The sequence below is a fragment of the Xiphias gladius genome, chromosome 9 (assembly GCF_016859285.1).
Source record: "Xiphias gladius isolate SHS-SW01 ecotype Sanya breed wild chromosome 9, ASM1685928v1, whole genome shotgun sequence".
Lineage (NCBI taxonomy): Eukaryota > Metazoa > Chordata > Actinopteri > Istiophoriformes > Xiphiidae > Xiphias > Xiphias gladius.
Window position 1 is genome coordinate 7,462,468 of NC_053408.1, and position 18,154 is coordinate 7,480,621.

An 18,154-nucleotide genomic window follows, 5' to 3' on the forward strand; every position below is an offset into this window, starting at 1 on the left:
TAGCAATCAAATCTGTATGTGTGAGTGCTGTCTGGTGGTCCTACCCGTGTCTGGAAGCAGCAGTAGAGCTGGGTGAGGTAGGGGTGTCGGCGGGCGAGGGCCAGGATGCGCTTCTCGGTCATGGTGCAGTCCACGTCATCGTCTTGCAAGATCACGTCCTTCTTCAAAACTTTGACAGCGTAAACCTCCTCCGTCCCCTTCAGCTCCGCCAACATCACCTGGTAGGGAGAACACAGGGAGGGGCAAGATGGAGGTGGAGGGGAAAAACAGAAAGATGGGGGGTAAGAGATAGAAAAGAGAACGCAGGAGTGGCAGGAAGGGGGAAGGAAGCAGCAGAGAAAGGATGTGATAGAGAAAAAAAGATATCACAGAAGTTAACACTCTGTTAACACACTTTGTGCTGGTACATAGATTTCAACTTGGGGTTTTGAATGCCATAATGCACAGAAAAGATGCTCCACACTATGTTGATGCTTACATCTCAGAATTCACCCCTGAATAAACTTTAAATGAGTGAGTTCCTTATATATGAATGCATCAATATTGTCATGGTTTCTTGTCTGTTATTGTTTTTGAACTGAAAAAGTTGTACAGTAGCAAAAAGTATTAGTATCCGTAGTGAAAGGTACTGTGTTTGGTGGAGAAACAAAATGTACTGTAAAGTGCAAAAAGAGCTGCTTCCTTTTAATGTAATGTACATGTGAATTGGTCTGTTCTGGTCCCTGATATTCCCTGACATCCCCAGATAATTTTGCACCTACGAATAATGCTGAACAGGATGTTAAAAGAAAAACAACAAAAAAATAGTTTCATTTATAAACTTAATGAGCAATAAACAAATAAACGTCCCCCTCAAACACATCTTATGTGTCGTCGCACCTTCCCAAAGCTGCCTTTGCCGAGAACCTTAATAAAGTTGAAGTCCTTGAGGCTCCTCCTCTGGCTCTGTCCATCCTCCCTGCCTGCCGAGGAAGAGGACGAGGAGGAAGAGGAGTTGGTGGAGTTGGAGGAAGAGGAGGAGGAGTGCTGGGGTCCCTGCTGGTTGAGTGACAGCGCGTCCTGCAGGCGATCTAATTTTGCCAAGTCTGTGGGTGTCATCGGAAAAGCAGATCAGACATCACTGAAAACAGTTTGACAGCCTTTTTTCCTGTCGCCGTTCGGCTCATCATACAAAAAAAGAGATATTACTCATTATTCGCTGCAAATGACTTTTTAATCATTTTTAAAAAATGATGATCACATCCTCTGTTAAAACCTGGGATGACTCAGTTGAAGTATCTCTGACCAGGGTGATTAAATTGCAGCAGTGACCAATGTTGCTGTCATCATCGTTTGGCTTGATAAAACAAAAATAGGAATCTTTCCACAAAGAGAAAGTTGACTTTTATTTCTCAGCTTGCAAAGTGTGAGAGGGCAATGACTAACTAACAAATGGTGGTGGGCGGTGGGGGATAATTCTTAGATAATTCATGTTTATTCTTATGTCTAAGAGGACAATAACACATTTAAGTACATGTTTTTTAAAACGAGCAAAAATATTATCACTGAAATCAAATTACTGCCTCTTGCTGGTAAAATTAACACATTAAAACCACATGCTGCTAAGAACGCATCTCAGAGAGCTTTGAAATGTCTGCGTGTTTGTGTCAAATCTGCTTTTTTTGATGGTGTGTGTGTTGTGTTCAGTGTTACCCTGCTGTGAGGGGGAGGTGGGGACAGCTGGCTGGCTGAAGCTGTTCTCCTCAGTCTGAGAGAGCTCAGGAGGAGACTGGGGAGGGTCCTGCCCTGGAGTCAACTGGAGAGAGAAAGAGACAACATGACCGTTCCTTTGGGCTGACCTCTTAAAACTTGAATCGCGGAGTTTAATCTCAGTTTCTCAGTTCAGGCGTGTTACTTTGTTTTTCCCATGCGTCATTGTCCAATAAAATACACAGAATAAAATCTCGAACTTGCTAAATATTGTTTCACACACCTTGCCTTGTCACAATAATTTCTTTTAAAAAAAAAATTGGGAGTCCTTCGAGCATCCTAGAGAGTAAGATGAGTTAGATTGTTGCCACTCTCATGTCTGTACGGTTATTATAAATCTAGCACCAGCAGCCAGTTAGCTTAGCTTAGCACAAAGACTGGAAACAGGGGGAAACAGTTAGCCCGGCTCCCTTAAAATGTAACAAAATCCACCCAATAGCCCCACTAAAGCTCACTAATTATCATGTTAGATTTCCGCTGCTCGTCTCACGACCTCACAAGAACATGCCGGGCCAAGAAATAGCCTGGCACGTAACCACCGTACATCTGAAACGTTGTCTTTTTCACACTTTGTTTTTTGTAAAGATTAAAAAAAAAAACAAGACACAAATTAATTAGTGAGCTTTATAGGCGCTGGTTGGCATATTTTGTTACCTTTGGACAGAGCACGGCTGGCTGTTTCCCCATTTCCAGTCTTTATGCTAAGCTAAGCTAATCGGCAGCTATCAACTTTGATACCACTCTTATGTCTACAATCTTCTCATATAACTCTCAGCAAGAAAGCGAATTAGTGGATTTCCCCAAAAGTCTAACTATTCCTTAAAAAAGGTAAAATAGAAACATAATAAAGGATTTACATTTTATGTGACAACAAACAGCCAACCACTATCAGTTACGGTATAGTTATGCTATCAAAGTAGATGCACAAAGCAAAAACACTAATATATTCTTATAAAGTGTGAAACGTGCGGAACTTCAGTCTTATTACTCCAACACTGTGGACAGGCTTTCTCATTATATCGTCTCCAATATTTTTTGTATCTTTTGTAAAGAATTAGCTTTATTTTACAGCCTAGCAGGGGCAGTCACCAGCGTTAAGACAGGAGCTTCTCATTATTCCAGGCGCAAGGGATGAAAAAGTATTGGTAAAAAATTATAAAAAAACAAAAACATCTGTTTGAAATGAAAAGAAGAAAGTAATAGCAATTTTTAAAAATGACCAAATCCCCCATCCAAATACAGAATCAAATTTGACAGGAACAGCCCTTTACTTTCATGTTTCCCAATTCTGAAATAAACCTTGATAATGCAAATATCTTTATTTGTGTGGGACAAAACATGCAGCGCCACAGTGAGAACGATTTGTTACCTTCCTCCTGCGCTGTGCGGTGTTGGAGATCTTGTCGGGCGTGACTCCCAGGTCAGACAGGACCTTGGCGATTCCTCGGGCATCCACACCACAGTTTGGAGCTACATTGGTCTCACACCGCCTATGCACATTCATCTTACACACTGCAAAATATCATAAAACACACACGAAAAGGTTAAGGTGAAACCTAAGAAGGCACCCTGATTCAAACATGGGGCTTTTTTAAAAGGTTTCCTTGTTTTTAAAGGCATACATCTGTGCTGGAAGGTCACAAGTGTGATCATCATCAAACAGGTGTCCATCAACACACTATAGAGCGTAAAACCAAACCTGCTTGCTCATGGTATTTTACTTTGGAAAGATGCAGAACACAGTTATGGTGTTTTAGGAAACAGAAAGGAAAGATTGTTCATGAATGAAACCTTAACCCTTAAACCTTAAAGTCATTGAAAGGTATCAAAGCACAGGGTCAATAGAGTAGACACCATCTTTGGATGCTACTACTAACTTTTTGAGGGCTACAACTTTATTTATTTATGATTATCTTCATTATCAATCAATCTGTCAGTTATTTTCTTGATTAATCACTTAGTCTAGTCAAATCGCACAATCTGAAAGCCAAGGTGGCACCTTAAAATTTTCTCATATTCTATCTCATTGCAACAATTAATCAATTAGCAGAATTATTAATTAACTGTAGAAAATATTTATACACTCGGTGACAGATATAAATGGGATACCTGCAACAGATTATTGTGAATTTCATAAGAAAACAGCAAACGTTTTCTCAAAAAGTTTAAAAGAGGTCCTTTAAAGGGAATCCCTGAATATGCTCCACAAAGTAATCAGTTGTTTTTTGACCCCATGGCCTAACATTTCACCAACTTTCTTCTAAATCTCTTAACACATTTTTGAGATGTAAGAAACATACAGAACCAGAAACGTATCCTCCTTGACATAGATATAAATGTGTGTATAGGCATTTATTAATAAGCAGCTATAACGAACTTTAATTGCTTTTAAAAAAGTAAGACTCACTGAAACATTTGTGTTTTTGGTTTACAGCCTTTGACTTTAAATATATGCACATTTGAGTCATCTCATCATGCCCCCCAGCATGCTCACACCGTAAATTCCCAGATGTACATGAACTCACCTTTGCACTGCAGGCCCTGCCTCATGAGGCCCCAGAGCAGGGAGCCACAGTGGTCACAGAAGGTGGGGACCTTGTAGTTGTGGATACTGAACTTATGGGGCATGTTAACACTGAACCGCTGTGAACCCACCTACAGAGGGAGACACACACACACAAATACACTCACAGAGTTACAAAGAGGTCACTGTCGCATTATCGGAGGAATAATGCATGTGGCTCAAGTGTTAGTACACAGTGTACACACGTTACCTTAAGTAACCCGGATTAATTCACAAAAGGCCTGAATGGTGAGTGTCTGTTCATATTCAGTTTTTGTCAATATGGTTTAGTCTGTGTGTGTGTTCCTGTCTATATGTGAGTATGATATTTAATGAACGGTTTATTAACAAATAATGTTAAAGGGGACTTATACATCTGGTTTTTTTTTATTAACACTGTGGTAAAACAATCCTCATTTCTACATTCATACTCTATGTGTTAGATGTAAGTGTGTGTGTACCTCCTCCGGTGAGTCCTCCTGCTTCTTCATCCCGGCACACTTGGTGATGATGAGCTCATGACAGCGCTTGTGGACGACACACGTACACACTGGAAGCACAGCATCAACGTCAGCAACTCGCAAATCTTGACAAATTTAGTCAAATAGTGTTTACACAACAATTATATGGATGGATCGATCAAAGCTATGATGTTAGTACCAGTGTTATCGCCAGCCAAGTAAACTGCACCTCATCAAAATGAGTTTTGAGTAAGACTTTTGTCTTTTATTTCCTTCTGTCTATGCTTCTTAAAAAGCTAATGGAGAGAGAAGCATAAAAGGATTAATTTTATGTTCACATGATTCCGATGCAATTCTGTTGCACCTAGTGATGCATTGATTTAGTATCCGTGCCAATACTGACCTTATTAAAGGGGTGGGCTATTGGCCAAATGTGACTGATCCACTTTTATTGACAATATAAAAATGTAACAATGCAATTTTTACTACATTATACTTTGAATTTAAGTTTCAGAACCATTCATGTCTGTGAAATGTGAATAACGTCCAATTAAATGTATTAATTAAATATGAACTGGAGGAAAGAATGACGAAGATCTGACTTTCTTGAGCTCCAAAACTAGCTGAATTAGTGATATTTTTATATTATTACATATACTACAGCCATTACAGAGGAGGCACAACCTGCTAGCCAGATAAAAACACTAATACTGGATTTTTTACAAAACCCTGGGTTACTTTCAATGCCATTGTTTTTAAATTAATTATTTCTACGATATCCAACCATGTGATTTATGCATGGCTAAGGTAACACAATGTCTACACAGTGTGCAGTGAGAGCAGAACAGCAGATTGTGTCCTCTGCTTGCATCTATACAGGGTGCATTCAGGCACAGTAACGCTGCATGTTTTGGCAATGCTCAAAGACTAATGCACAATCACTGTAGTAACAGACTGTAGAAAATAGACCTCAAATGTATAAATATGCTTCACGTCGCCGCTGTACTGATTAAAATAGAAGCAAACCAGGGATCTATTTCAAAAAAAGCGTTCACAAGCAGACTGCAACTACTACCAGTGTTTCACAAAAGATTGACACTTGCAAATAGCTGGTATATCTGCTTATGCATGGGATGCAAGTATAGTTTTAGTTTTGATTAGTGAAATGTGTCACAGTGAAACACAAGAAAAATGATCTCATGTTGCAAATCACAGTTTGCATGTAGCAAATTTGGGGAAATGGGGCCCTGTTCCATCAGACGTGCCGGAGACAGACGAAATGCGACTGAGACATCTCCTGTGTACACAAGCATTTAGACAACTAAAATTACTTGGCTGCTTAGTTAGTCTTGGAAGTACCTTCATCATGGGTAAATATTTAAAACAGCATTACAACATTGTTTGTTTGAGACAGAATGGGAACCTTAATCCCCTGAGTTTAAGCTGAATGCATTAGACACCCATCCACCACACCCTCACCTTTTCCCGCGCTACATAAGTACTACAGCTTCTTGCATCTGCACTGAACTTTTGCACTGGACGTAGCGCACATCACGTTCTGCAGAATCATCCAATTTGTTTGTAATTCCGAGTAAGCCTGGGCCGGGCAGCAATACAGTACCTCAACTGGTCAGTTAAGTAACACTTAACACTTGTTTTCCCAGCATAATTTTTGGATGAAGAAAACTGAAGAAAAACCGATTCATGCTAGGAAAATGTCCAACTGAAACTATGCTCATGAGCATTGTCAATACTACTAATGTATTATATTGATGTCAGTGTGATGCAGTTCATCAGTGGCTCTGGGTGATGGTGGCTTGCGACCAAATCACAGCTGTCATTCAGCAACATGTAATCCCTCTTGTGTTCTCATGCTTAAATAATAAATGATGTGCAAAGTTACTAGAGAAATTGGAATCTGCAAGAGAAAAGTACTCACCCTGACACTGGTATCCCTGCTTCCCCAGCACGCCCCTATCAGATCACACACACAGAGGAGTCAGCATTTCAGCCAGGTTGGTTTAAGGAAACATAACAGAAGGTAAGTTAGGTCAGACAGGTGTATGTGTGCGGGTGTTTCCTACCAGATAAAATCTCTGCAATGTGAGCAGTAGGTCGGTTGTCTCAGGTAGGTTGCCATGAACTTGTGTCCGTTGACTTGATGGACGCGTCTTCGGACGGCGCCCTGTCGCCGGCGAGGACCGATCCTTTCTCGAAACACGCGCTCCTCATTCTCATTGGTTCCCGAGGCTGTCGGATGAACAGACGCAAGTTTTATCAATAAAGGTTCAACTGCAGAGAGGTTCACTTCAAAACAGTTGTCTGTTTCTGAGCAAGTTTCAGATAAGGATTCACACACATCCCAGTGCTACAGATGTTTTCCTACGCCCGTCGATTTTATTTCCCGAGTTTGTACAAATAAGGACCATTTGCATCATGTTGCTCAAGATGTTTAATCATTCAACGGCTTCTCATCTTCCTTTTCCCCCCTCCCTCCCTCTTTCTTGCAAACACCCCACACCTACCATTGCCCTATGCATACGTACGTGTGCATGCTATTTATACTTTCATGTGTGGGCACTAAAAAGAAGGACAGCGTATTAAAATACTCCTCTTCAGCAAGCACCATCCAACCAGCCATTCCCTTCCTCTCTGCATTTCCCCAGAAAGACAAATGCTTTCCAAGGGTAACCTTAAGACAAGAGAACCACCTCCACTCTCACTCCCACACACACTCCTTCTCTCTGTGCTCCTGTCCTAGTTTGCCTTCCTTTCACTCTTCCTCCGTCTCTCTCCTGGGTGCGTTATAAATGTGGTTACTGCTGAGCCTCTCCAGAGTTCGATTACAGACAGGCTGTCTAGGGACTGTGTGTGTGTGTGTGTATGTGAGTAGGAGTGTATGTGAGTGGAAGTGTGTGATTTTGTGTATCTGTGTGTGTGTGTGTGTGTGTGTGTGTGTGTGTGTGTGTGTGTGTGATGGTGGTGTTGGTGAGAGAACGGGAAGAGGGAGGAGGGTGAGAGGGTGTTGTTGGGGGGGGGGGGGCAGCTAAACAGGCCATTACTGGGATCACTTTGTTTTACATAATACATCATCCATCTGTCCAGGACAGACACACACATTACACACAAACACACACAGGCATGCTGACAAGGAGGAGTGACGAAGCATAACAACAGTTCAGAGTGATTGTCGTGGAGACAGACGTACTCTGGACCCACTGAATGACCAACTGGGAGACGGCCGTTCAATAAACAGACAGACAGAGGATTCAACCTGAATACAAACACGTAGAGAATCAGCAGACGGCAAAGAGAGAGCAGAGGAAACGCTGTACTACAGATGGTGTTATAAACAAATATGACATAAAAATGAATAACAATACAACTGTGGCAGGAACCAATCTGCTTCTCAAATAATGAATGAGACTGCCAATAGATCTCTGTGCAAAAATCTACTGAAGTTAAAGATTAAAAAAAAAAACAAGTAAATGCTAAATTTTCCGAAGAAAAAAAGTTGTAAGTTGTACTGAAACAAAGATGAAGTGACAATTAAAGTAGTTCCTCAAAATGTGAACAAGATCATTTGTCCAAAACTCATTTACGGTGAGGCACTTAAAGGAACTGAAGTTTTAGCTGAAGTTGAAGTGACAGTTGAAGCGGCTACTCAGATATTAAGTATGACTGTAATACATACAGTTACTTACTAGCAAGATCTGGTACAATGCATCTCTTCTGTTTGCATGAGATTAATGCTTTTGGTCCCTGATAAATACAAGTAATAAACTAAACTTAAAGTTTTGATTCTTTACAGCTTTTGAAATTGTAGTTGTATCTGAAGTTAAAGTGTTTAAACAAAATATAGTTATAGCTAAAGCTAAGGCACTGAGAGAGTTGAAGTGGCAGATGAAGCAGCTCCCCAAATATCAAGTAAGATTGTAGATACATTTGTAAAATAATCTTTTAGAATTTAATAAAAAGGCTAAATCTATTGAAGAAAATAAATATGTATACACTTTTACTGAAATGGTGCAGTTGAATGATTTGAAATGCCTTACATTTTTGACTCTTTACAACTTTTGAAGCTGAAGCAATTATACAAAATGAAGTTGTAGCTCAAGTTGAAGCCCTGAAAGAAGTTGAAATGGCGGTGGCAGTGGCACCTCAAATGTAGATACACTTTTACAATTGTCCATGAGATTTGATTTTAAAAAAAGGAAAAATTTCTACATTGGCTGAAGAAAACTGAAGTGCACATGCTCGTTCCTGAGTGCCTTGCTTCAATACCTCTCTTCCACTTCCCTACGGCACCAACAGTGTGAAACACCAGCTAACATTAGCTTAAGGAATGGAGTCCGCTAACGTCAACAAGCTTCCGGCTCCCAGCACAACGCAGACTCCAAAACAAACTCCATGTGAGCACAAAAAACAAACAAAAGTTTTATCTACTGAAGCCAAAGGGCCAAACAGGAATGTGACCGACATCAGAGGTAAACTAGGGTCAACATCGGTGGGGCGTTCGATTCATGGAGGGTCTATACTGAGAGCCTATATTGTGCTAGCTAGCTAGCAAGCAGATACGGTATTACACTTTATAAATTCTATTTAAAAAATACATAATGTTAGTCTAACTATAGTAGCGCATAGCCAGATCTCCAAACTTCGTTTGAGGTCTTTGCCAGAGCTGGAGAGTCAAATTTAGTCTATAGTCTCATATATAGTTTATGGTCAAACTATAATAACAGTGTAACTTTAGTTACCTCATCTATCAACACGATGCCGGTCAATCACATTCAGTCCCGTGTATGTCACGTCACTGCTTTGGCCGATGCCGCCGGCATCATTAATAACAAGGGTTTTCTGAATGTTGCCCATAGAACCGTTAAATGTTTTATTCTTTGGAGCTTTTGAAATGGAAGCAATAGCAGCCGATTTTAAAGCTGAAGCATTAAAATTAAGATCGTATATAAAAAAAAACTAGTAAAGGCTACATTTTCTGATGTGAACTGAAGTGTGCATACTTCGACTGAAAATCTGCATGTAAAACATTTGCAACAGCTCAAATGTTAAAATGCTGACTGTATAGATCTTTTGGACTGGCACTAATAGCTGAAGTTGAAGTTGCAGTGGTTCCTTAAATACTGAATTAGATCATACATACGTTTGTACAACAATCTATTAAGATTAAATTTCTTGTGTTTTGTTGGTAATTAAAACAATGTTAATTTTATGATTTTCATTTATGACTTCAATTCTAAACGAAAAAATGAAAATGTTAAACTACTGGATATTCTACTGGTCCTCCACCTGTGGTCCAGATTCCCGTTTTCACTACTGGTGGTTGAACTTTAATGTTGTTCTGGACATGTAACTCCCAAACTAAAACTTTTTATGGAAAAAAATGTCTTAACAAATGCCTGAAGAACAAAATCTTCCGCAAGTAGACATGTTCGTCCAACAGGGAATAAAGACAATCAAATATTGATATTTGGTCCGTTTCTGTTTCCGAGGACAGCGTCAACAGCATTCTCACTACACTAACTTTTACAAACAATATTTTGCTTTAACTGTAGTTCGCTCAGCGAGAAAACATCATCAAGTTCATTTAGACCAGAAATAGATTCATACTTCATTATGGGGATCAATGTTTTGGTTTTTATTACTGTAGACTTGTTTTTGAAAATTATTATTATTATTATTATTATTATTATTATATGCCAATTTGTTTGAATCACAATTCTGTACTGACTCTATGTCATTATTTTCTAAAGATACAGTGCTTATATGTTTATCACTTTGATAAGTAAAGATATTGCATGGAACAATAAGCAGAGTTGCAATGATTAGTCGATTAATCAATAAATTAGTCGAAAGAAAAGTAATTGGCAACTATTTCAGTAATCGATTGATTGTTTCAATAATGTTTCAAGAAAAATGCCAAACATTTGATGGTTCCACCTTCTCAAAAGTGAGAATGTGATACTTTACTTTGTCAGACAATAGAAAATTAAATATCTCTGGGTTTTTTTGAACAAAACAAGCAATTTGAAGATGTTACTCTGGGCAATTACGATTACACTTTCTTAACATTTTATAAACCAAACAATTAAGCGATTAATCAAGAAAAAAAATCAGCAGACTTATCGATAATGAAAACCGACAAAAGTTGCAGCCCTAAAAATAATAAGCTTTTCTTATATATATTCTGGTCATTTTAATTTTTTATCAAGGTTATCTTTTAGGCTTTGAGGAATGTTGCTTTAGTTAATGAAAAGTGAGGAAAACATTTAAAAAGGAACAGAAAAGGAGAAGAAAGAGAGAGTAGGGTATCCAGAAACAGAGAGGGGGAGGCTGCAGATGGTCAGATTAGGTCAGATTATTGTTATTTGCTTCCTGAGACAAACAGATGCAAAAGGATGGACAGGAAAGAAGAGGAGAAAGGAGAAAAAGATAAAGGAGAGGAAGACGTACTTCCAACCTCTGAAACTGCAGAGAACAGATTGCACCAGGGGAAAAAAAATGTATCTGCTAAAAATACCACCGCTTCCTCTAGTTATCACCCTCCATTTCTCCATCCATTACTTCTTTCCATCACTCCTATCAGCACACACGCACACACACACACACAGACACACACACACACACACAAACACACCATTTGTTTTTATCAGCATATATTAACATGATCAGCACTTAAAGCCTTCTGAACAGAAGGAGGAAGTTCAGGAGTGGGTGGAGAGTGGGTCGTGAGGTCACAACAGAGACTCCAATCATCGGTGAGGAGGGCAAGAAAACGGACGCCTGAGTCTGCGTGTGTGTGTGTGTGTGTGTGTGTAATCCGTGGCTCAATCTCACCTACTATTTTAAGAATCTACTCCCTCTCCCTTCACTCTCTACTGCTCTCTTTATCTGTCTTTACACCTAGAAACTATACTTTCTTACGATACGCTTACTATACTGCTGCATCCTCCCACCACCCTCACACACAAGCACACACACACACACACACACACACACACACACACACACACACACACACACACACACATATATAAATACGCATACTAAACTTTCACTGGAAGGCAGAGAGCTGTTTCTATTTATAACGAGGCGAGAATATGCACAGGTGCAGGTGAAAAATCACTCTTATCGGGCAGCATGTGAGTGAGCGTATGTGTGCGGAGAGGCTAATTGAGGAAGACACTATGGCTGTTTCCATGTTTAATCTATACGAACAAATAGAGGAGATGGAAAAAGAGAAGAAGAGAGAGATGGAGAAAGTTCTGCGAATTCTGTTAAGTAACTTTCTTGGAAAACAGGAAGGCCTCAGGCTTCACGTTTGGCCTCTTTTCACAGTAATCTTTCCATCGCACTCCATGGCCTCTAGTTTCAATGCAGCACACTGGCAGTAATGGCAGAGGATGTAAGCACAGTACATTATGTTCAACCTGCAGTAAAAGGATTTTAATGTCCACTTGCAGGCAGGAAAACAAGTTGTGAACACAGCATTAACATATCATCTCCTCTTAAGTTGATATATTTTACATTTGCTCATTTACACACCCAGTACTTACCAACATTAGCATTCCTTTCGGAATCATGTCTGTGACCACCTAATGAATCTAAGTCCAATAATCACCCTCTTTTAGCTCTCCGTTTTTGGTCTCCACCGGCTTCTGAGGGAAATAACTGGCTCTATATAGCTGCTAAATGCTCCACTATTTTTAGCAGTTAGTCACTAACTCTGTCTGTCTGCTGTCAGGTTTTTCACCGAAAACAGCAGCCTGCTGTGGCCGAACACAAATCAAAGCGGTGACAGTGAACCACAACAGTAGAGTTGGCCAGATATGTGCGCACAACATGAGCTGATTTCTTCCTTGTTTTCTTTCTGTGTTTACACCACAGAAAGATTAGCGTGTTGTGGTGGTCTTACCCTCAGTGGAGGATCCAGACAGATCAATGACCACATACACCTTCCCCTCCGGCTCCAAGTCAATCTGTGCAGACAAAGAAAGAGAAACAAACAGTAAATCAGTAAGAAATAACACAGCTGAACAGTGAGTCCAGCAGGGGGGCTTTCGTCCAGTGCAAACAAACACACCAGTGCACATGGAAAAAGTCATTACTTTCACAAGCATTATTATCAGCATTAACATCAACATCTTGACCACTATTTTCATTTCTATCCTCAGCATCATGACCGTAGTCCCCATTTACTCCTGGTATTAACGCGCCAACTGTATCCCCATGCATTATCTGGAGAATTTCTTATAACCGGGGTTTGCTTTTACACCTGGCGTTTATAAGCTTTCCTGTTATCTTGATTCCGCCCTTGCGTTTCGATCTCAATGACCAAATCACGTAAGCAGAGCTGGCAAGCTTCTCAACGAACACGACAAAGGGACGAAGGGAGGTGATGCTGCGGCATTGGCTCAACTTATTTGTCCTTTGCTTCACCGCCATCACTGCATCATCATCATTATGGCCAGCAAAGGACAAATAACTTGAGCCAATGCAGCTGCATCACATCCTTTCGTCCATTATCATTATTAATTAAAACTTTCATTATCACCATGGGTGAAAAACCAGTATAGCGTGCACGGGCAGCATTTGTAAGTCACAAATCATGTGCAAAAAATGTCAATTTAAGAGTACAAATGACTAATCTGTAATACAAAATACCACTTCATACATACTTAAGAAAATTTACTCGAGATGTGTGCCAGGCTAGGTACAGAGCATTTAGGGACAGAAGATTTTGGAGGTGCTAGTAGAAATCTAAGCTTTTATCCAGCAGCTTTCCAACCAAATATTGTACCTCAACATGCAGCGGCATACTTTTGCCTACTCTTGCATCCTTTTTTTGAGCAGAAAAAGGCTTAGTTTGATCTTAGTAACAGAGCTGCAACAATTAGTCAGTCAATCAACAGAAAAATTAATCTGTACCAGTTTGGTAATCCTTTCATCATTTAAGTAATTTTCCAAGTAAAAAGGCCAAACTTTTCCAGCTTCTCAAGGCTGAGAATAGGATTTTGAACGGTTGTTCAGACAAATCAAGACATTTGATGCCATTACCTTGACCTCAAGACAATGTTTGTGTTGGCATGCACGGGCATTTTGAATTGCTTTCTGATGTTTTATAGAAAAACAATTAAACGATTAATTGAGAAAATAGCAGCCGCCCTACTTAGTACTGGCCCATTTACAGCTCTGGTACACAGTAGGGGACCTGGGATTGCAGCGTTGTCTGCTGGTCGAAACAATACACAGGAATCGTTGGCCCTGTGGTCGAAACTTGCCTGTTAATTGATGAAAATAGAGATGCCAAAAAGGAAAAAAATTAGGTCAAAGGCAACTCACGCCTCAACTAGTATTCCCAAAGTTAGAAGACTGATCTTTTACAACATCTCAATGTCATATTAATTCAATATAACTGATGAAGCCACAGTTTATTTAATGACTACAAGTGAGCAATAATGTATTCATCCACCTATCTAATGCATGTTGCAATCCCTTAACAGGTACTGTACAATTGGCCCATTCCTCTTGAGTCCCTTCCTGTTCCAGGGTAGATAACACTGACCACCCAGTGTGTGCAGGAGAAGTGCTAATTTTCATATATACAGTATATTCACATAAATAAGGTATGACATTACCTTTCTGCATATTATCATAGTTAATATTATGTAACTATTAACCAAAGCAGCAAAAAAAAGGTCTATGGCTGCAAAATACATTTAAAAACACAAAGTAAATCAATTACGGCTGGTAAATCGCTCAAGTCCCTCCTCAACAGAGAGTCAAATCTTCTTCCTAGACAAAATGTTCTTGTGCTGTGAAGAGTTTGCGGCCAACAAATTTGCAGCATTACATGTTGGACAAAGTACTGCTTGTGGGGTCTGAGCCAGACCTCATATTTTTATATCACCAGTAAGCACAATCCTCTCTGTGTCAACGGACTGCAAAATGGTAAGAACTAATACCTTTTCTTATACTCACAGGGATGTTAAGAGTTGCCAAAACACAGACTAGTGGTTGGAGGGTGACTGAAGAGGAAGCAAAGCTGCTAAAATAAGGAATTATATCACCATTGGATATACAGTACCTGTGTTATAATCCATTAATCCTCTACATACATGGAATAAATTATCTAAAATTGTAATGAAAAGATTTATCAAAATTACAGCAAATCATCCTTTTTTATCTATCTTTATTAACCATAATGCTGACTTTAATGCTTTCTGTGTTAAAAGATATTTGTTAGCAAACAGCTTGAATTACAAGTCATGATGAGCGCTGCGGGTGTGATCAAAATGGAGGCTATTTCATTCTGAGAATTTCATATTCACAGAACAAAAAGAAATGTTCCTGCTCAAACATTACTAGATAAGCAAACATACAATGTGCATACACACAGACTTATTTGACAAATAATGACATAATACCCCGACAATATACATGCAATTACGGAGATTAGAGAGAATGCAACAGAGAGCGCTAGAGACAGACAACACAGGAAGAGAGAGACGGAGAGAGTGCAAGAGAGAGTGAGAAAGAGAGGTTTAAATCCTTAGTTAAGCTCTGGGACAGCAGCAGATCCTCTTATGCAACCGTCAGACTCACACACAGGCAGCAACGCACACATACGCTTCCAAGCATTGCTGAGCATGAGACACAAAGTTCGCGCAGAAAAAAAACATCTGAAACAGCAAAGTCCGTTCCAGAGTTTGGCTGGATATTTATTCATTTGTTATACTGAAGGTCTCTTAAAAAAGATGACGGTTACACTGAAACACCGAAACACTGCACAGCAACAGTGAATAAAAAGTTATTATGTGAAGAAGAAATGCTGTGCAGATATTATCATTTATATGTGATATTGATTCATATTTTCTGTACCATTAAAAAATGTTACCTGCCGCATTTTTCCCAGCTGCTACAGCGGAGCTGGTACTGTTTTCGACCTTGTGAGTCTTTGAGAATGTGTGTTTCTTGTTAGTGTGTGTGTGTGTTTCATCATGGCAAAAACCTGGAAAGGTCCAGGAGACACCTACTATAGTGGGAACTACCACAGAGGCTGTATTTAGTACTCTGGCAGGTGTCTGTGTCTGTCTGTCTGTGGACAGGTTTTCTCACCACGATACCAAAACAACTGCAAGGTACAGTCACGAAACTTTACAGGTCTTTAGTTGAGATCAAAATGAAGGCCGAGTTCGAAGATGGGCGTGGTCCAACCCATGAGTACTGAGCCTCCATGTAATAATGTATTAATGACTACTGAGGACTCATGGGTCAGAACGTCAACATATCGACGAGCGTCGCATCTGGTGTGATCCCATCGCAAGATGTTCTCTAGTTTACTTTGTGGTGCATGGAATTAAATCCTAAAGTTGGCAACCAATAACTGGAAGAAGAACCAAATTAATTTAGTTGTATTTTATTAATATTTTTATTTCACTCTGATGTCTGCATTTTCTCCCTTTTGCTTCTGGTTGAACAGACGTTTCATAGTTTTTTCACATGTCACAGACTGATAATCAAAAGTGATTAATAGGTAAAACAAACAACAGATTAATCAATGATAAAAATAATCGTTAGTTGCAGCCCTAATGTAAGGGAATGCATCTCCAGCCAAACACAATAAAATACACAAAGAATGTAGTATATATGAGCATACATGCAGTATCATTCTTTTGTTGTACATATAACACTATAACAACTGCATGGGATTTTTGACCCATAAACGCCATTGGATTCTTGATGTCTACCCTTGAAAATGTTGTGCTAATCCCCAAATGTAACAACCTCTTGCATAACAGTGCATCTCAGCGAGGATTTCAGCGGAAAGATGGACTCAGAGCAATTTGGAACAGAGTGGAGCAAATGGACAGCACCATCATTGATTTAGTGCTCTGGTCCTGAGGTGGCATGCCAGCCAAAAACTGCACTGTTCTCACATCAGCAGTTACTGGCCAGTTGAGCTGCGAAGTGCCTTCAAGCCCATTTTTTATATCCAAATCGATAATTAGTACTACACAGATATTGGTTTTTGAAGATGAATTAAGACATGCCAATGTTCGATATCATGCCAAAAAAAAAATCTGAAATAAGCACGGGCTTTGAATGTTTCTCTTGAATTTTACTCTTGGTGGGATGAAAAATCTCTTCTACTGCATCACTTAAAAGTGCAATATTTTACATAGGTGCAAATTTGTTCAGTCACACCAAAATGCTACATCAGATTAAATTTGTCTAAAAGGCTTCCCATGTGCCAGTGTCGCATTTATTTCTTGGGCCTTGTTCAGACTGCCAGCCCAGATCAGTTTTTTTGGCATATCGAGATTGTATCCGGATCGACTTTAGAAAGTCTGGACAGCGATTGATATGCCATTTTTGCAAACTGGATCCAAACCACATTTGAAGGTAGCTTGAAATGTGATTCCAATGGGATTTCTACAGATGCGTCTCTGTCAAGAGGCTCTGACCGCTCAAATTGGAGTTCAAGGTGTCCTTTGCGTCACTCGCAACGAGACACACAATGACAACGTCAAATCCAGAGTGACGGACTGAGCAGAATCCATGCTGCTACTAGCAGAGCTCCATCAGAGAATATAGTTTTTTGGCGCTGTGGAGAACAACGACGGGGGAGTTCTGCACGCAACTTGTCAGAGCAATTGTTTGGAGGGCGAGATGATGGACCCTTTCTCACGCTTCCGTGATTTAAAGCCGCATCACCAGCGTAGCTATGCCTACGTACTTACCACAGAAACCCATGCCGATAAATTGGTGACGTCTGGACACACAAATCCGATCTGATCATCTGCAAATTACAGTGCGGGCAGTCTGACCTAAAGATCTGATTTGAGAAACGAATCGTATTTGCCTGTAGTCTGAACAAAGCCTTCGAGAGTCCTAGGCTGACTTGATGGGTTATAGTATAGTAAAACATCTATTAACTCTGATGTAACCACAGATATTAATTGAAAAACTGACTTTTAAATTGCCTGAGAATGTAAAAGTGTAAGTCCATTCAGAACTTAAATTATCAAAGAATCAATGGCAAATTTATAGTGTTGGCGCATCAGAAATCCTTATTTAACCTACACGAACAGATGATTCTATGGTAGATGCTTCTATGGCTGCAGCCCTGCTTTTTTTCTTTCTTTAGTGGGAGCTTGTAAAATATTGCAGCTTGTAACAGAATTTCTTAAAAAATGAATGTCACGGGTTGAATGCATATGGTACCTGACTGTTGACAGCTAGTCTGTCTTTATTTTTAGTGTTATTAAAGGTGTTATTGTGACGACAGAGAGCTTAATCCTCAGACCTCATTGTGGGCAGTTTGCAGTATTTTGTGACCTTGGCAGAAAATAGTTCTATGACA

General features: G+C 39.7%; 1 protein-coding gene across 1 annotated transcript in view; it reads right to left on the reverse strand.

The window, feature by feature from the left end:
• Positions 1-18,154, reverse strand: part of prkcea (protein kinase C, epsilon a) — a 37,080-nt gene that overhangs the window by 5,814 nt on the left and 13,112 nt on the right. Inside the window, 9 exon segments of the mRNA XM_040135927.1 lie at positions 45-218; positions 880-1,085; positions 1,693-1,795; positions 3,119-3,261; positions 4,275-4,404; positions 4,774-4,862; positions 6,713-6,747; positions 6,858-7,023; positions 12,704-12,767. Coding sequence (XP_039991861.1) covers positions 45-218; positions 880-1,085; positions 1,693-1,795; positions 3,119-3,261; positions 4,275-4,404; positions 4,774-4,862; positions 6,713-6,747; positions 6,858-7,023; positions 12,704-12,767 — 1,110 coding nt within the window.